This window comes from Triticum urartu, chromosome 2A (assembly GCF_056163025.1).
Source record: "Triticum urartu cultivar PI428250 chromosome 2A, HENAU_Tu73, whole genome shotgun sequence".
Taxonomy (NCBI): Eukaryota; Viridiplantae; Streptophyta; class Magnoliopsida; order Poales; family Poaceae; genus Triticum; species Triticum urartu.
Window position 1 is genome coordinate 105,645,177 of NC_141874.1, and position 20,144 is coordinate 105,665,320.

At 44.0% G+C, this 20,144-nt stretch overlaps 1 protein-coding gene and 1 long non-coding RNA gene across 2 annotated transcripts; one reads left to right on the forward strand and one right to left on the reverse strand.

Moving 5' to 3' along the window:
* Positions 1–7,104: 7,104 nt before the first annotated feature.
* On the reverse strand, positions 7,105–8,081 carry LOC147984118 (uncharacterized). Its single transcript, XR_015615033.1, has 3 exons — positions 7,758–8,081; positions 7,498–7,660; positions 7,105–7,317 (listed from the first exon to the last, which is right to left on the reverse strand). It is a non-coding gene; the product is annotated as an uncharacterized LOC147984118 (long non-coding RNA).
* Positions 8,082–13,078: 4,997 nt separating this feature from the next.
* On the forward strand, positions 13,079–19,360 carry LOC125536053 (leucine--tRNA ligase, cytoplasmic). Its single transcript, XM_048699146.2, has 3 exons — positions 13,079–13,257; positions 14,249–17,574; positions 18,991–19,360. The coding sequence occupies exon 2, from the start codon at positions 14,253–14,255 to the stop codon at positions 17,538–17,540; it is 3,288 nt and encodes a 1,095-aa protein (XP_048555103.2). The 5' UTR covers positions 13,079–13,257; positions 14,249–14,252; the 3' UTR covers positions 17,541–17,574; positions 18,991–19,360.
* Positions 19,361–20,144: the final 784 nt, after the last annotated feature.

The window sequence follows — 20,144 nt, forward strand, 5'->3', positions numbered from 1 at the left end:
AGGTTAAATATAGGCTATTTTTTTGTGGGAACAAAGACCCTAATTTGGAACCTTTTAGCGGAAGGTTAAAAATATTGGCGATAACAACACATCACACCTAAATTAGGTGGTGGGAAAGTAATTTTTTTTAAAAAAGTAATTATTTTTGGAGGAAATTTTCTAGATTGTAAATATATTTCGAGATGATGGGAATACTAAAATTTGTTTGTAAAAAGTTATATCGTGGTGAAAAAACACCAAATCGAATAATTATGAAGGGGCGATCCGGCGCCCTCCCCTGTAACGTTCTTGTCGTTGATATTTGTATAGTCGTCGCTATTTGAGGAAGCCAATTAATGAATGAAAAAGAGTTTTCCTTTTTATAGTGTAAAACAATCATCACATGCATTGAAGCAACCGATACAAACGGACGCCACACACACCCCAAGACAAGATACACGAATGCAAGGCATCATCACACAACCTCAACGACTACCAAACACCTATAAGATGTGCAAAAAAGGGACCTGTTTAGAGTCGACGGAGACCACTAGCACGAGGAGCGATCATTTTGGAAGATGTGTGACGGATATGCCAGACCAAGGACTCCAAGATAATGCCTCCAGGAAGGGCACGACCACGAACATCGCCACTGTTCGATCCGAAGATCAAGTTTTCACCCGGAGTAAGACAGAAGGCGTTGGAGGAATACGATGTCCGCGGACGCCTTCACCGTCAACCAGTATGCACAGACTGGGTACCAAGGTGCTTCAACCCCTCCGCCGCAAACCCCGGTCCGCCAACCACCCGTAGCCAATTAGGAAGGTGTTGTTTCATCATAGATCTACACTTATGTTGGGATATGTCAAAAATTTGTGCCTTGGTCAACTGTTGGTCAAAGCAGCAAACATTTGTCCAGTTCTGAACTACATGTCACAGGAACCTCATGCGACCTTCACTTTAAAACTATTAGGTTATACTCTTGTCTCAAAACATAAATACTGTTGGGATGGGTTGATGAGACGGTCGATCTATGCCAGTCTCGATCTCACATTTCGATCTTGAGATGGGGTGATCTCAGCATCTTTCACTTTACCGGACAATTCATCGAGGGTTTTGTCCACACCAGAGTAGGTTCAACAAAATCATGTTGTTTTTGTTCAAACGATAAGCATAAAGATTCAACTGTGTAAATTAAACAACCCCGCATCGCGACGCCTTTACCTGTCGGATCCGTCCTACATCGGATCCACACGCAAGGGGCGAACGAGCCCTGTTGCCGCCGCCACTGGCACGCTTCACCTAGTCACGCCCTCCAGCAACGGTAGGGGAGGGGATGAGCGGGAGGCGGGGCGCTCGAAGATCGTGATGTTGTTCTGCCGTCGTGATGACATGACCTGGCTGATTGTTGACCCTCTCGATGTCGTCGTGATGGCATGACTACTTGTTAGGATCGTGACAACATGATGTAAAAGCTATGCACTGGGACATTGCTTTTGCGTCTCAGATTTAAAGTGTTGCCTTATATTTTTGTTAAATGTGACGTATTAGTTGTGAATTTGGACCTGGTTTACGTAAGTGCAAGCTAGTAGTAGCTGGTACGAATGAAGAATTTGTTTTGGTGCTGTGCATAAGTCAATCCGTGTGATTGTCTCTGTTGTTGCTCCTTGTTGGAGTATCATATGGAGTATGCAAGTTTCAAACTTTATAATTGTGCATGTATAAATCTAAAATCCATGTTGACTCCGGCTCAGTCAGTTAGGAAGGGTGTTTAGCAGGAAGGGGGTGAAAAAGTAATTCTTTTTGGAGGAAATGTTCACAATAATTAAATAAATTGGAAACAATTTATTTACTAAAACAGGATTTCCCCCGCTTTGTATTACAAAGTAACCAACACTGATAACATCGCAAATCCTAGAGCGAGCAACACAACAAGCCCAAATGAAAAAAGAAAGAAAGAAGAAGAAACAAATGCCCAAGGGGCCCAGATTTGGGCCGAGCGGGCGCCGCCAGACCCCGTCGCCGCGCCACCTCGCCACCAATGGCAACACCGCCGCCCAGCTGATCTCCTGCGCGCCGCCAGGACACACCACCACCGCGTCGGAATGCCGCCGCCTAGGGACACCTCTTGGAGGCGTGCCATCCCGCGCCGGAACACCACCTAGAGGGGAATGGCCAGGGCCACCTGCGTCGGCCGGGCCAGGCCCAGAGGCGGGCGCTAGCGACGGCGGCGGGGAGGGAGGGCTTGGGGAGACGGGGCCGGGGCGCTGCCGGTCGCTAGAGAGAGGGAGGAGGTATGTGTGTCAACTGCCAAAATATATATTTTAGTGAAATATGAGAATATATGTTGCTAAAAATAATGTTACAAAAAATTGCGTATTTGTATGGGTGGTGTAGGACGTTGATACATGTCGATTGTTGGGCGTCATCATCTCCGGGGTGGATGGACAAAGAGCTCGGGAATGGAGCGCACGGGCTTGGAAGCTTTCGACGAAGTCGCCCATAGAGTCATGGGAGACGAGTTACCCTGAGCCTCGATAGTGGCGGGGAAGCTTCGATGGTAGGAATCGGACAGCCAGGCGACTCTTCGGGACACGTGGACGATGAGGGGAAATTGGCTGGTGCTGGACCCCAGGTTGTACTTGACCTCGGACCGCGGTCGTCATGCCGACATATGCTACCTACACTACTTAAGTAGGTAAAAATATGCAACCAAATTACTATATAAATATCAGTTTAATTTAAAAAATGTAAAAATAATGAGGCCATTTGGATTGTGGTTTAAAAGTTGCAGATAATCAAAGTTTGGTCAACGACTTGAAGGGCCACGTCGATCACATATTTCAGTGATATTTTTTTCTATGTGGACATATTTCAGTAATATACGTTATCTCACTTTTAAAAAAAGTAATACTCCTCCTTTCCAAAATCTTAGGCGCTTAACCTTTTTTTTATTAAATCCCATAATATTAGTAGTACGCGCATAAGCCTCCCAACCCGTGTTTTTCTGATGTACGGGTTGTTTCTGCTAACTATTGCTAGTACTAGATTGGTCCTATTCTATCACGCCGGTTTCTGCTAACTATCGCTGGAAAAAGTTTAAAAAAAACCTTGAACTTGTAGTCGAAAGCTAAATCAAACTCTGAACTTCTAATCCCTAAAATCAGCACACCGAACTCATTCCGGTCTATTTTGAACCTCAACATGTTTTCAATGGGATTGCCAACAGGTCTGGGCTGCAGCCCGTCGCGACTGGGCCGGCCCACCAGGCGAAGCGTGTTTTTCCTTTTCGTAAGAGGTGATTTAAAAATTTTAATCCAAAAAATGAGAATCAAGGAAATCGAACTTGGGTGCTGGTGCTACAAGAACCCTCCCGCTAGCCAACCTAACCGACAACAATTACATGAAACAAAGAAACACGAAACTATTTAATTACATATCACAGCATGTTTTTTTTCAAAAAGTGTTCACACTTTAAAAAATGTTCAGGTTTAAAAAAACAGTTCTCGTTTTCAAAATTTCTTTGTGTTTGAACAAAATGTTCATTCCATTTTTTTGACAATTTTCAAGAAAACAAAATAAAATTAAACAATGTTTTGAAACGTACACATTTTTATATAAAAATGGGAACATATTTTTAAAACCTCAAAAAATTGAAGTGTGAGCACTTTCTATTTTGTTAAAAATGGGAACAAATCTAAAATATTTGTTCAGGTTTCAATTTTTTCCGCACTTTAATTTTTTTTCAGGTTAAAAAAATCAGTTTTTTCAAAAAAAAACTTTTAGTGATTTAAAAATGGTTCATGTTTTCAAATTTTGTTTGTGTTTTGTAAAAAAGATCGCAATTCTAAAAATTCGCGAAAATGTTCGGATTTCAATTTTGTTTTGACAATTTTCAAGAAAATGTTTCATAAAATTTCCGAGATGTTTCCAAATCTCGGCGTTGTTATATGTTAAATAAGGTCGCTATTGTCTATCACATAAATAGCTAGCAGTGGGAGTGGCAAGCAATACGAGTTTTGCACCGCCAGGTCTTAAGTTCGACTCACTGTACCCTTTTTTAGACTTTTCGTAAGTCGCGCGTAACGGAGAAAAGGCCCAGTGGCCTTCTGTCACAGCCGAATCCCTGTCAGGTCCATGCGTCACGCATTGTGGGCCGACCCAGTCGCGTCGGGTCGCAACCAAATCCCGGGTTTGAGTTGCCACATCCGCGATCCCTGTTTGGTAATGCGCTCAAGGTTTAAAATAGACCAGAATCGAAGAGTTCAGTGTGCTGATTTTAAGGATTGAAAGTTCCAGGTTTGATTTAGCTTTTATCTACAAATTTAAGGTTTCTTTTAGACTTTTTCCAACTATCGCTAGTACTGGAGTATATACGCTATCGGGGTCGCGTGATGTATCAGACGCACGTTCTGGTGGGTTGCGCCGCGCGAGATCTCCTCCCCCTTTCCTTCGATCCTTTTTTTTCTGTTTGCTTCGCTCCTTCGGTTCCGGTGGGTTGCGCCGCGCGAGATCTCCTCTTTCCTTTCCAAGCGCCAGACCCTGGTCCTTCGGCGCCGCTGGGTCTCACTCGCCGACTCGCGTGTGGGTGTAGCGCCGGGTCGCGGAGGACGCCACCGCCTGGAGGCATCACCATGGCGTCAGGTCGTAGCTGCGTGGGGCAAGCGCTGCACTGCCATCGCATGTGGTCAGTACCAGACCGCGGTCGCGTCGGGCCGCTGCCGTGGCTTGCGGGTTGCCGTAGCTAGGGGAGCGGCGCCAAAGTCAGTCAACGTTGAATCGCAGTGGCGTCCAGGTCGCCCTCACGGCTAGAGAAAAAGCAGGAAGGGGATAATTTCATGTCACATGTACTACCATGTGACAATAATACTATTTCTTGTTCCATCAACCAAATTTTGCTTTACAATGTATAGATAAATTTTGCTTTACCATGCGACACTAATACTGTTATGTATGTATCCCTATTGTCTTGTCTTGTGATGCAGCTAGTGATGCTATTGACTAATGCAGCTACTAATACAGATGTTATGTTTTTTTAACAGGACTGGCTTTACGGAGATAAGGCAAAAATGACACGAGATAAGAGCTGGATGGACAGAGAAATAGATTTTGTTTAGTGGCAAACTGTAATGAAGGATTTCTTGAATTTTGCTTTCGATGGTGCTCACCCAGACTCAACAGCACAATGTCCATGTAGGAGATGTTTCTATATTGTTCAGAAAAAGAAAATGGATGTTCCTGAACTTTTTTGATGGTTACCTACAAGTAGTATCTCTCCTGAAGTTTAATCTGATGTGAAATAGGTTCAAACAAGGCACCCCTGTATAGTGTCATATGTTATGGCAAATGGGAACAGAAGCTAGTGCCCACCACTAATGGTTTGGTGATGAAGAGAAGAGAAGAGTAGTTGCTGTTCTTTTAGTGATGTTGCTATTTTGACAGTGATGCTATGTACAAACTATTGCTATGAACTTGTGGTCTTTTAGTGTTGTCGCTATTTTCATTACTTTGCCATCAACTTATGGTCTTTTGTGTGAACAATCTTTACAAGTATGGCTGCGGAAACTTGTGTGTTGTCATGTTGAAACATGAGTTATATATCTCGGTGAGATGATTTCTTTTAGTGATGTTGCTATTTTGACAGTGATGCTATGTACAAACTATTGCTATGAACTTGTGGTCTTTTAGTGTTGTCACTGTTTTCATTACTTTGCCATCAACTTATGGTCTTTTGTGTGAACAATCTTTACAAGTATGGCTGCGGAAACTTGTGTGTTGTCATGTTGAAACATGAGTTGTATATCTCGGTGAGATGATTTCTTATATCCTACTAAAATCTTGTGTCATATGTCCTTATATATATCTTGATGTAATGGTGTTGATTTGCTGATGAATTCTTGCTGGATATTAAGCTGGGATACAGTTGTTATGTTGCTCAATTGGTGGCTGAAGAGCTGTTTAAATGGAGTCTGGGAGTGTTTAAAACAGCTAGTACGCAGCCTTGATCAATTTCTCTGTTTAACACATAATTTTATATGGAATCTCATTTTTTTATTAACAGCACACATAAATACATACAATCACATCAAGCAAGATATAGAAAAATTAGGAAAAGAATGTGAGGATTTGTTGCTCAGTGCTCACGACTCACCTTTGTGAGAAGGGCACTGAGCTTGCCGTCTTTTTGATGTCGAGGACGACGTTACTACCGGACAGTGGCGGATCCAAGACCCAGGCCGGGGGGGGTGGCCTGGGCCTGGGGCGTGGTGATGAATTACTTCATTGATTGCAGCAAATTGCGCACTGTAGAGGCACTGTAGCAGCCTGGGCCCTGGGTCCACCCCTGCTACCGGAGGAGGTCAGTAGGGCGAGTGGAGGAGACCCTGGTGGTGCAATAAACCCTAAAGTGAAGGGCTTCTGCGAGTGTGGAACGCTTCGAACGCGCGTAAGCTAGCGTTCCTCCAAGTTGTGGTGCCACCGATGTCCAGTTTGCAAGATATGTGACTAAAATGCAACTTAGGTGCAAGTTGTGATACCTAATGTGTTAATACCTCTATAAACTAGTACGCCCCTTTCATGAGATCCTGAGAAATAGTATAATAAATAAAGGAAAAAATCAGGAGCACTGTAGAGAATATCGTTGCAATATCCTGCTCCTTTTTGGCAACACTAGAGGATTGTTGCATCATGTTGTACGTATTACCATGGATGCTGAATTTGTTGCAACTAGGTGATACCCTGCGCGTTGCTGCGGGAACTTGTTGTGTTTTTCTTACCGGTAATATAGCAAAATGTTTGAACAATGTCATGGTACGTTAGCATGCCAAACTATCTAAACAGACAATGTTTACATATGAGAAGATGGCAACAGGGCCAGTCAGAAGTTATTAGTTGTTTCAGTGTAATTTTTATTAAATACATACGCTATGGTACTACTTTTTGTAAGATATATAAATTGAATTTGATGCAATAGTTTTTGGATGCAGATTGTGCAATCATGATAAAAAAACATATTTTGCATACTTCTCCCAAATATCTCCAAAGTGAAAAAATTATTCACATGAACTGAAACATTAATGTTAATGAAAAATAACATCATAACCTGCGATTACCTGGCCCGGTGACTTGAGAATCAATAATGTAAAAATCTTAAAACAAATAATCTTACATCAGATAAATTAACAACCGTAGACTGTTGAATGTCAATGTATTTTTTTTCTTTTCTTGTTCAATCCAGAAGAGATCAAGATGAACATGCCCTCAAACAAATGCAAACTATGATACTCGTGTGAGCCATGTGTCGGATCCCCTATTGTACTGCCATGTCCATTGGATAACCTGCAATATGTCAACATGGTTTAAAACACGCAATACTTTGGATAGCCTGCTATCAAGATAGACATGGTTTAACTCGCAAAAAAAAGATGAACATGATTTAGACCATGCACTTTTTTCCATGTCCAAAGCGAAAATTTTGAACACATGTTCTTTAGAAAAAACAATTACGGGATCTCTGACCTTCTGAAATTGTATATGATCATGATTTTACAACACCACACAAAATTTGAAGAAGAATGGCAGGGGGTCATCACAGCTCCTTGACGTCGATTCTGGTGATCGCGAGGGCTGGCGAGGTCGGATGCGGAGTCATGGCCATCGGATAGCGAAGATCTGAAGGCATCTGCCGATTCATAGAAGAGAGGGAGATAGAGATGAACTGTAGACCAAGAATATCAATCAGACAAAGATTTTCAGTCGCGACAAACGATGGCGATTACCTTGTGATGAGGTGGCGCTGATCCACTCGATCACCCCTATGCGCATCTTCGCCGCCTCCTTCTGCATGATCTAGACGTCACATATGCGACATCGTGGCCACCAGTGTCGACGCCTGAACATGCCCTACCGAACGCCGCCACACACCACTGCTACTACCTCCGTCGGAGTCTTGTGGAACGGGGAGTCACCAACCACGATCGGGTAGGAGATGAGGGCGACGCCCCAGGTGATGGCTGTGCGGCGGAGGCAGCGTCTTCCACAGACAGCCGGCTAGTCGTAGAATACTTGTATAGAGATGGAGAGATTGATGGGCAATCAATTGACCGAGGAGTTAATTAGCGATCGCGCCGGTTCGATTCGAGAGGCCAAACGCCAAGGAGTTACTATCTGTTAATTAGGGAGATGATAAATGCGTGGGGTCATGGCATCGCCAATGGAAGGGAAACGATGGACCTTACCTATTGGGCTTTTTAGTGTCCAGTTTGATTAAGTGTACGTGTAAAGCTCAAGTAAAAAACTGAGTTGGAGGCTTAGCATCGATCGCTACGGTGGGTGAGCGGTAAGGCCGGAAAGAACGAACCGGTATATTCACTTAGCGGTGGCATCTCTTCGTAATTTGCTTAACTTTTAATCGGACGGCTCCACACTCCTCAGCTTTACTGAATCAACGGCTATAACAATTAGAGTGACGTGGCTTCATGAGAAGGCAGGAAAATCACCTAGTGGGGTGCCCCTATTTAGATATAGAAGATATGTAATAGTTATTGCAACACAACGAAGGTGAGGCAAAAAGTCATCCTATTACAACCAATACATGCTTTGTTGCAATATGAAGCCATGTTTTTTGCAACAATATCTATGACTAGCGCCACATGTTAGAATTGTTGCAATATATGTCTAAATATTACCACAAAGATGTACTTTGTTGCAATACCTAGCCTTTATTGCAACAAGATGATCAAGTCACGCAACGGGACGGAACTGTCGCAATATCACTACCATATTACAACGCCGGTGCATCTTGTGGCAATACATGGCTTCTATTGCAACAAAATGAGTACTTAGCGCGACGAAACAAAATTGTGGCAATATGTAGAGCCTATTACCACAAATTGGAATTTTGTGGTAATATAGCTTTTTATTGCAACAAAAGATAGTTGTAGCAATAATTTTTGTTGCAATAGACCGGAATCCTTGTAGTGGAAGTCTTAGATTGGAGGTCGCACAGGGGGTTTATCCAGGTTCAGGCCTCCGTAGAGTAATACCCTACATCCTGCTTGCTTTTGTTATTCATGGTGGAGGATACCTCGTGCGAGGGGTTACAATGGTGTATGAGATTGCTACCGAGAGTTCTCATCTGAGATAAGATGCCCTAGAGGGTTGCCCAACCTCCCTTTATGCGGGGAGGTCTAGGGTTTACACGATTACAAATGTGATATGGGGCGCCGCCTCCCTTGCCTTGGAGGGCACGAAGGTCTCTGGCGCTTCCTTATGGCTTCTTGATGGGGAACGTAGTAATTTCAAAAAATTTCCTACACACACGCAAGATCATGGTGATGCATAGCAACGAGAGGGGAGAGTGATCTACGTACCCTTGTAGATCGACAACGGAAGCGTTTGGTTGATGTAGTCGTACGTCTCCACGGCCCGACCGATCAAGCACCGAAACTACGGCACCTCCGAGTTCTAGCACACGTTCAGCTCAATGACGATCCCCGGACTCCGATCCAGGAAAGTGTCGGGGAAGAGTTCCGTCAGCACGACGGCGTGGTGACGATCTTGATGTACTACTGTCGCAGGGCTTCGCCTAAGCACCGCTACAATATTATCGAGGACTATGGTGGAAGGGGGCACCGCACACGGCTAAGAATATGATCATGTGGATCAACTTGTTTCTCTAGGGGTGCCCCTGCCTCCGTATATAAAGGTTCAAGAGGGGGAGGCCGGACGACCATCATAGGGCGCGCCAGGAGGAGTCCTACTCCCTCCGGGAGTAGGACTTCTTCCCCAATCCTAGTTGGAATAGGATTCGCGAGGTGGGAACAGAGAGAGAGAGGAGGGGGGCGCCGGCCCCCTCTCTCCTTGTCCTATTCGGACTAGGGGGGAGGGGCGCGCGGCCCAGCCCTGGCCGCCTCTCCTCTTCTTCCACTATGGCCCATTAAGGCCCATGTACCTCCCGGGGGGTTCCGGTAACCTCCCGGTTTTTTGGTAAAATCCCGATTTCACCCGGAACACTTCCGACATCCAAACATAGGCTTCCAATATATCAATCATTATGTCTTGACCATTTCGAGACTCCTCGTCATGTCCGTGATCTCATCCGGGACTCCGAACAACCTTCGGTACATCAAAACGTATAAACTCATAATATAACTGTCATCGAAACCTTAAGCGTGCGGACCCTACGGGTTCGAGAACAATGTAGACATGACCGAGACATGTCTCTGGTCAATAACCAATAGCGGGACCTGGATGCCCATATTGGTTCCTACATATTCTACGAAGATCTTTTATCGGTCAGACCGCATAACAACATACGTTGTTCCCTTTGTCATCGGTATGTTACTTGCCCGAGATTCGATCGTCGGTATCCAATACCTAGTTCAATCTCGTTACCGGCAAGTCCCTTTACTCGTTCCGTAACACATCATCCCGCAACTAACTCATTAGTTGCAATGCTTGCAAGGCTTAAGTGATGTGCATTACCAAGAGGGCCCAGAGATACCTCTCCGACGATCGGAGTGACAAATCCTAATCTCGAAATACGTCAACCCAACATGTACCTTTGGAGACACCTGTAGAGCACCTTTATAATCACCCAGTTACGTTGTGACGTTTAGTAGCACACAAAGTGTTCCTCCGGCACACGGGAGTTACATAATCTCATAGTCATAGGAACATGTATAAGTCATGAAGAAAGCAATAGCAACATACTAAACGATCGGGTGCTAAGCTAATGGAATGGGTCATGTCAATCAGATCATTCAACTAATGATGTGATCCCGTTAATTAAATGACAACTCTTTGTCCATGGTTAGGAAACATAACCATCTTTGATTAACGAGCTAGTCAAGTAGAGGCATACTAGTGACACTCTGTTTGTCTATGTATTCACACATGTATTATGTTTCCGGTTAATACAATTCTAGCATGAATAATAAACTTTTATCATGATATAAGGAAATAAATAATAACTTTATTATTGCCTCTAGGGCATATTTCCTTCACTTCTCTCTTGTCCTGGCCCCACGTATGCACTGAGGCGGGCCCCCCTTGAGTGTGCCACCCCCGGGAGCACGGCACTGTCAGCCGTTCCACTGGTATTAAATCTTGCTCGTTCTCGAGTAAGAAGGTTGACTACCTAAGATCATTGGTGCTAACTCTAAGACAAATACTGAAACCCGAAGTCCAAAATCTTGCTCATTCGTGCAGACTTGCAAAAGTTAGCTAGCATGGATACATGCATTACTCTTAGTTCCATCGCCATGGAGGTCAAGAAAGAGAAATATTTTTATGAAGTCTAAATTTTAATTCCCAAAAGTTTAATGAGAATGCCAATATTATATTAGGAACAAACCAGTGTCTGTCATAGACAAAAGAAATCATGGATTAGTGATCGCTTCAAAAACACCAACCCAAGGCAAACCAGGTACAATAGTAATATCGTCTGCCTTCTTTAATCAATCCCTCAAATATTTATGTAGAGTTGAGCGCAAGTCTGTGCCTCACACTTAAGGGGGGAAAAGAATATGATTGGGGTTTTGAGAAGTCAAAAATAAAGAAAGTCTTACATCAATGCAGCTCACCACTAGGCAATGAAGAAGGCCTTATGATAGGCAATGTGGTTTTGAAGTTAAATTTGATGATTTGAATTTCAATTTGATATGTGGTGATTTTGTAAAGTTTAAAGTCTATTCATAGTAGTTCATATTTTTTATTTCAATACATATGGTTGGGTGCATAATTTTACAGCATCTGTCTTTTTTTAGAATTACAATATCTATTGGAGTAGTGGTACCCTATTTTAGGGCTGCCGTCGGAAAAGAAAAAATTCGATGGCCTAAAACTCACTTTTGCTGCCCTCGAATTTGAGGCTGCCGTTGAAGATGCTCTAAAAACGGGCACAAAATCGGTCTTTTTTGTTTTTTGAGGGAAATCATAGAATTGGATATTTTCAAACCGGAGGGCCGGAGGCGGAGCGAAAAGAGGATATTTCAAAACCGGAGGGCGGGAGACGGTGCGAAAAGAGGATATTTTCGAAGCAAGTTGGCGAGAGACGATGCGAAACTGGATATTTCGGACGTGAGAGGGCGGGAGGCAGAGCGAAACTAAAATTTCGAATGCGAGAGGGCGGGTGGTGGAGTGGAACAAGGTATCTCGTGTGTGGATTAGATGCCGTGAGTGGAGAGGCTGCTCATTGGTCACTTGTGAGTTCCCACGGATCGACCCCTTTTCTTTAGTCGATCTGAACCGTTCGTCAAGATCCTAGGGAAGAGAGAGGGGTTTGATTAGGCCACATCTCTCTTTCTTTCACTTTTTTTCTCTTCCATTTTGGTGGTCAGTTAGTACCGTCGAGGATGTTAAGGTGTGCGTCGATGGTTTAATCTATACACGTTGTTGAGCTAGGCGCAAGGCCCGACAGTTGGCTTGTGCACTTATGTCTCTCTGCCCTTTTTCTTTTCGTCTTGTCCACAACTCTCAAGGAGGTAGAAACATTTGTCTATGTTTACATGGCATTCGATCAAACGAGTGAAGCGCATTCGGTTCATTGCGGCCCATCGTGGCGAGATGGCCCGGTCATGGTAGCACTGCCCGTGACGGGCGGCAGCTAGGCATTCCTTCACCGTGCTTCGCGGCACGACGCCAGCTGCCCTATCTATTCTGTCGTCTATGGCCGTTGCTGATGAAATTGAGTGCAGCAGCTTGGATGTGGGCGTCAAGCGCAACCGCAAGATACTTGGTGTTGAGGTGTCTATGCACGGGGCTGGCATGGATGATGGAATGGAATGGGATGCAATGTGGAGATCAACCGGTGGTGTCCTCGGTCCGCTTGGCAGCGACCTAGAATTTATCTTAAGAGATTTTTTTTAGAAAAACTAAGAGATTTCTTTAGGGGGTAAAAAAAAGGAGAGATCGTAAGAATTTATCTTAAGAGATTTTTTTAGACAAACTAAGAGATTTCTTTAGGGGGTAAAAAAAAGGGAGAGATCGTAATTCGTAATGTCCAACCAACGTCGTGAAATCAAGTTCGTCGACGCAAAAAATAAAAGAAAAAAGGAAAAAAAGAATCAAGTTCCTTGGGCAGCCCGTTCCAGTCTGTTGGTCCTGGTTCGTGCACGCCAAGTCGCCAATCAAGGCCCACGTGACCGTGTGCGGATAAACCCTAGCCCGCTCCACCCGCAGCCTCCCCCGTCGCCGTCGCCGTCGCTTTCTGCTGGCTCCCGGCTCGCTCCCCGCCCTGAGGCTGCTGCGGCTCCCTGCCTCGCGCGCCGCCCTCAGGTACTCATCCCATCGCCGTCTCCCGTCCACCCGCGCGATTGATTGCTACTACGACAGTAGAACGGCGCCGCCGCGGCTACAGATTCGTAGCTCTGGGGCAGGCAGATCGACGCTGATTCTTATGTTTTGTAAAATCTGGCGGCTTTCTTCTAGTTCGTGGGGTCGTAATTGGCCCAAGTGATGCGTAGCTTCTGTTCCCGGGCCTGCAATCCAGCTTCATAATCCGGCCTACAAACTTTGTACACAGAAACAAGGTCATGAGTGCTATCTTTCTAGTACTACAGGGAAAATTTCGAGGGACTTTCGGTTTCTAGCTGGTCAGGACTTTGCTCAATTTGTAGGCTTACATTCCTTCGATCATGTTTCGATCTTTACATATTGTCTCCAGAAATGTTATCTGCAGAAAGTGAATTTAGTTAGCAAGCATTGTCCAAGATGACAAAGGACTGTACCAAACGCACAAAAGCAAATTAATTAAACTAACCCACAAACTGTCAGTACTGTGACTGTATCATATGCTAACTTTCATCCACGTGAATCAACTTGAGCTCAAGATACTTAGTTCCCTCCAGCCATCTCCATTAGCATATATCTTCTTTTTCTTGTGCCGTTTCTTGCATCAAATATACCAACCTACACAAGCATCAGTGTCAGAAGAAACATTACATTGTTAGACAACTATGCAACATAACACCAGCTTACTTGACCTCCATAATTAGCTTGTTAGAAGGCTAATTTTGTTTGATGTCTTGATGATGTTTGCTTACGGTTTCTTATGATTCTGTTACATAATTAGCTTCATCGCATGGCTTTCATATCCATGAGTTTGTTAGGATATTTTGAAACGAGATATTCAAGGAGATTGCACTACTAAAATTCGTTCAGAAAAATGTCTCATTGATGTATCTAATATATATGAATATATTCCTGAATTGAGTTACATTAAATCCAGATGCTTGCCCTTTTGACACCTTTTTTTTGTTTATCGCAGGAAAATGTCATCAAATACTGATGGAGCCAAGAGTCATGCACGTAGAGACCTTTTGCTCAAGATCCAATCAGAAGCTCAAACATGTTGGGAGGAGAGCAAGGTTTTTGAGGCTGAACCTGGCAATGGACTTCCTGGCCCTGGTGAAAAATTCTTTGGCAATTTTCCATACCCTTACATGAATGGATTGCTACATTTGGGTCACGCCTTCTCATTGTCCAAGCTTGAGTTCGGTGCTGCATACCACAGACTCCGCGGCTCAAATGTCCTTTTGCCGTTTGGTTTTCATTGTACTGGGATGCCCATCAAGGCCTCAGCTGATAAGCTTGCTAGGGAGATTCAACAGTATGGAAACCCTCCTGTGTTTCCTGCTGCAGAGGATGATTCAAGTGCTGAAGTGGCAGATGATAGCCAGGCTGACCAGGCTGCTGCTGTTGCCCCAGATAAATTTAAGAGTAAGAAATCTAAGGCTGCTGCAAAGACTGGCATGCAGAAGTTCCAGTGGGAGATCATGAGGGGCTTTGGTCTGTCTAATGAAGAAATCGCCAAATTTCAGGATCCGTCTCACTGGTTAACCTACTTCCCTCCGCTGGCAAAGGAAGATCTTAAGGCTTTTGGTCTGGGTTGTGATTGGAGGCGCTCATTCATAACCACTGATATGAATCCTTTCTATGATGCTTTTGTTCGCTGGCAGATGAGAAAGCTGAAGAAAATGGGCAAAGTTGTTAAGGATATGAGGTACACGATCTACTCTCCATTGGATGGCCAACCTTGTGCTGATCATGATAGGGCATCAGGTGAAGGTGTGCAGCCACAAGAATATGTGTTGATTAAAATGATGGTGATCCCACCTTTTCCTCCTAAGTTGAAGGCCTTGGAAGGAAAGAATGTTTATCTGGCAGCTGCTACATTAAGACCTGAGACAATGTATGGGCAAACAAACTGTTGGGTATTGCCTGATGGGAATTATGGGGCTTTTGAGATCAATGAAACTGATGTCTTCATTGTGACAGCAAGGTCAGCACTTAATCTTGCGTATCAGCATCTATCCAGGGTCCCGGAAAAGCCTACCTGCTTAGCTGAGCTTACTGGCAATGATTTGATTGGGTTGCCATTGAAGTCTCCTCTTTCATTCAATGATATCATATATGCACTTCCCATGCTCACTATCTTGACAGATAAAGGTACTGGCATTGTGACTAGTGTGCCAAGTGATTCGCCAGATGATTACATGGCATTGCAAGATTTAATCACAAAGCCTGCTTTGAGACAGAAGTATGGGGTCCAAGATGAGTGGGTTCTTCCATTTAATGTCATACCAATAATCAACATACCTGAGTTTGGGGATAAGTCAGCTGAGAAGGTGTGCCTTGATCTTAAGATTAAGAGCCAGAATGACAAGGAGAAGCTTGCTGAAGCAAAAAGGATGACATACCTTAAAGGATTTACAGATGGAGTGATGATTGCAGGGGAGTTTAATGGTAGAAAGGTTCAAGAAGCGAAGCCACTGATAAAGAACAAGCTTCTTGGAGAAGGCTCTGCTGTGTTGTACAGTGAGCCTGAGAAGAAAGTTATGTCAAGGTCCGGTGATGAGTGTGTCGTTGCTCTTACAGATCAGTGGTACATAACTTATGGAGAAGCTGAATGGAAGCAGAAGGCAGTCAAATGTTTGGAAAATATGAATACATTCTCAGCTGAAACCCGTAACGGATTTGAACACACGTTGGGCTGGCTGAACCAGTGGGCATGTTCACGCTCTTTTGGCCTAGGTACTCGCATTCCATGGGATGAGCAGTTCCTGGTAGAATCTCTCTCAGATTCAACCCTGTACATGGCTTATTACACCATTGCTCATCATCTACAAAATGGTAACATGTATGGACAAGAAATATCTTCTATCAAGCCTGAAGAAATGACAGATGAAGTATGGGAATATGTGTTCTGTGATGGTCCGGCACCCAATAGCAACATCTCTCCTGCCCTCTTGAGCAAAATGAAGCAAGAGTTCAAGTATTGGTACCCCTTTGATATTCGGGTATCTGGCAAGGACCTTATCCAGAACCATCTGACATTCAGCATCTACAATCATACAGCACTTCTTCCAGAGCATCATTGGCCTCGTGGTTTTCGTTGCAATGGGCATCTTATGCTTAACTCTGAGAAGATGTCCAAGTCCACAGGGAACTTCCGAACTCTTCGGGAGGCTATTGAAGATTTCTCTTCGGATGCCACTAGGTTTGCCCTTGCTGATGCTGGCGATGGTATGGACGATGCAAACTTTGTTTTTGAAACTGCAAATGCTGCTATTTTGAGGCTTACAAAGGAAATCACTTGGATGGAAGAAGTTATAGCTGCTGAATCTTCTCTGAGAGGCGGTCCTCCTTCTACGTATGCTGACCATGTGTTTGCTAATGAGATCAACATTGCTGTAAAAGAAACTGAGAAGAGCTACAACGCCTTCATGTTCAGAGATGCCCTGAAGTCTGGTTTCTATGACCTGCAATTGGCTAGAGATGAGTACAGACTCTCTTGCGGAGCGGCGGGCATGAACCGTGAGTTGTTGGGGCGGTTTATGGATGTCCAGACCAGGCTTATCACCCCGATCTGTCCCCACTATGCTGAGCATGTGTGGCAAAAGATCCTGAAGAAGGAAGGTTTTGCAATAAAAGCTGGCTGGCCAGTTGCAGGCACCCCGGATCCTACACTAAGAAGTGCGAACAAATATTTACAGGACTCCATTGTTTTAATGAGGAAGTTGCTTCAGAAGCAAGAGTCTGGTTCCAAGAAACCCAAGAAGGGAGCTGCACCTCCTCCCTCAGCAGAAAACAAGCTCACTGTTGGTCTGATATACGTCAACGAGCACTATGATGGATGGAAAGAGCAATGTTTAAGGGTGCTTCAGTCAAATTTTGATAGCCAAGCACGGTCCTTTGCCCCCGACGAGGAGATTAACGAAGCATTGAGGAATTGCTTCATCGATCGCGAAACAAACTTCAAACAAGTCCAGAAGCTCTGCATGCCTTTCATCAGGTTCAAGAAAGATGAAGCAAGGAATGTTGGTCCCCAGGCTCTAAATTTGAAGCTTCCTTTTGGTGAAATAAATGTGCTTGAAGAGAACCTGGAGCTGATCAGAAGGCAGTTGGGTCTTGAGCATGTTGAGGTCCTGCCGGTATTTGATGGAGCTGCTCGTGCCAAAGCTGGAAAGCATGCTTCTGTGCTGGACAAGAATCCGCCTTCCCCTGGTGAGCCAGTTGCAATATTCATGAGCAAGCAGGAGTTTGAAGCCCAGAATTAAGCTCAGATTAATCTTCTCACAGAACTTTGTTGAGGTACTCAAGCTTATTTTTGTCTTTTTCTCACTGCATATTAGTGGTTTTCTACCATCTATTGCTTTATGCAGAGACTACAACTGACACGTTTCGTTCTGCACCTTTAGATTCTGTTATAGTTTTTGTGTATGAGGACATAGTTTTTAGCAATCATAATGGTGTCAGGTAAAGCATGTTGGTATTGTTACATGTGGTGCCATTGTTTTAGTCTTCCAGAATGAATTAGTGCAGCAGATTGGCCTTTGAATTGTTTACAGCTGTTGCCTTGTGATACCATTTCCTCCTTTCTTTTTTGCTCAGTTCTAAATCTGTGATAGTTGCTTATGTCGTTGTATTCTAGTATTACATTTTTGCTAATTTTCAGTTGATTTTTTTTATTTTGCGTTCAGACGAATTTTGTGGCCGTTGGATTTGGAGCATGAATCTCAGCGCGCTGTGGCTGTGTTTGTCAGGTTACTGGGCTTCGTTGTGGGTTTCTGGAACATGGTCTTGCGGGTTACGACCCTTTTTTGGAGGTTGTCTGCTGCGAGCCATTGTTGTCTGTCATAGTCATCAGGAGAGTGAGAGAGAGAGGGAGGGGGGCAGAAGATGGAGGAAGGGGCATGGCGGAGAAGCCAGTATGGGATACCCCGTCGTGTCCGCCCTGAGAGAGTTAGCGAAGCAGCAGTCACCGTCGGTCCATTTATCCCTCCACGTCCACCTTTCCCTGTATGTGTTTCATTGTCTACGGTGCTGCCGGTGGGGTTCTCCTGCCGGAGCGCCAATTGCATCCACCACCACCCTTGCACTTCCCCCTTGACTTACAAGGAGGCGTCCCCTCGATTCCATCCATTCGATCTACTCCTTGCCCTAGATGGTTGACGTCCTTGCCTCCCCGTGCAAGGATTCTAGAGACTTCATTTTATGCAATTTTGGTCCAGTTCATGTGTCCTGCGTCTGATTTGTCTTTGTTTTTACATGAGAGAGCCTTTATCAGTGATGGAAAACTAGTTATTGCTCAACGATTCAGTCGAAGGGCGCCGTGGCGGCATGTGTTCTTTTGTCAGAAGCGACGGTGTTTGTCTGCAAGTTTGTTTGTTCAGTGTCAATTTTCAGTGTACGTGTCGTTCTGCTAGCATGGGGGATAGTGAATTTTGCAGGTTGATTTTGTTAGGCTCAATCACTGAACATGTGTGTATGCTGATTAGTGATTTCTGTGATATTTGGTCTCAGCCAAGTTACTAGTGCAGATTTTTAACATGTCAGCAGAATCTTACTTCTATTTAACATTCTAATCAAGTTTTATACTCCCTCCTATCCAAATTAATTATCGCAGCTCTAGTACTACTTATCTTGATCGGAGGGAGTAATATTTTTTCCTGTTTTCCTATCTGGTTGTACGGAGGCCCATTGACATTGTCGAATCACTTGCATCAGGATTGCCTGTTGATAGATGGGGGAGCCGCAACTTCGAAAATCAGCTGGCCAGTTCCATGCTCCAGCACCGGTTCTTCTGTACAAGGAATGACCAAAGTTCAGGTGAAACTCACCTATTTTGGGACTTCCCTCTCCGTTGGTGATCAAACTAAATGCCTGAATTGCTGATTGCAATCATGAGTCATGAAGAATGGAGTACTGTTGAGGCAGCAGTTTAGCTATAATAGAGTACTTTTTTGTGATGTGTATGACATAGTTAAATTGTCGTGAATATTCATTTTGTTCAGTCATTTAAGTATCTTCTTTTGCATTCACTCCCCCAGTCTTCATTTTCAATTTTGAGATCAGTAATTCAGTCTTTTGTTCTTTAGTCCTTGTGTATGCATCACTTTTCAGTGCATCATTCTGGATAGTTTACCTCTGTTGCAGTTTCCAAACCTTCACCTATCATTGTCTATGACCTACCAAAACTGCAAGTCCTGTCAAGTCCATTATTTTTGTATCATGTTTGGTCCGTCATTTTTGTGATCAGTCTTTCAGTCCTTTCATTTTTGCTTCACTTTTCAGTGTAGTTCTTCATTTCTTCTTTTGTACTAGTAAGTTATAATTCCTTAGTTCTGATTTATTGAAAAAACAATCTTTTGTGTAATTATACGGTCCTCAGTATCTCGGTTAAATTAGTCCCCCTTATTTCTACATCTTGCTCATTTTATTCAGTTCATTGGCTAGTTTCACTTAGTTTAATCATGTCAATGTCGTGCATCCTTCGCTCACTCAGTAAACATCAATTAGGCCTGCATCCTTGCTCTTCTTGGGAGAAGTTCTATTTTTGTTTTTTCAACAATGCACGATGTAATTTTGTATTTATATTCTGGAATGCACATTTCTTTTATCATTGGGGCTGGCAGATGTTGATGCACTCGAGGAGGCTGTAGTATCAGTTGTTTTACACATGCTGTAGTTTCGGTCTTTCGGACATGAATCAGTTACGCCATATACATGGTTGTCTGTCTATTTTGGTCCCCATTTTTCGTTTAGGCCAGTATTACGCGCCGGCGCGTCGGTCCGCTCCTAGTCGCTGTTGCCGACTCATCGCATTCTCTCGCGTTGGTCAACGCAAACAGGAATCCCCTCCTTCCTGCTCAATGCAAACA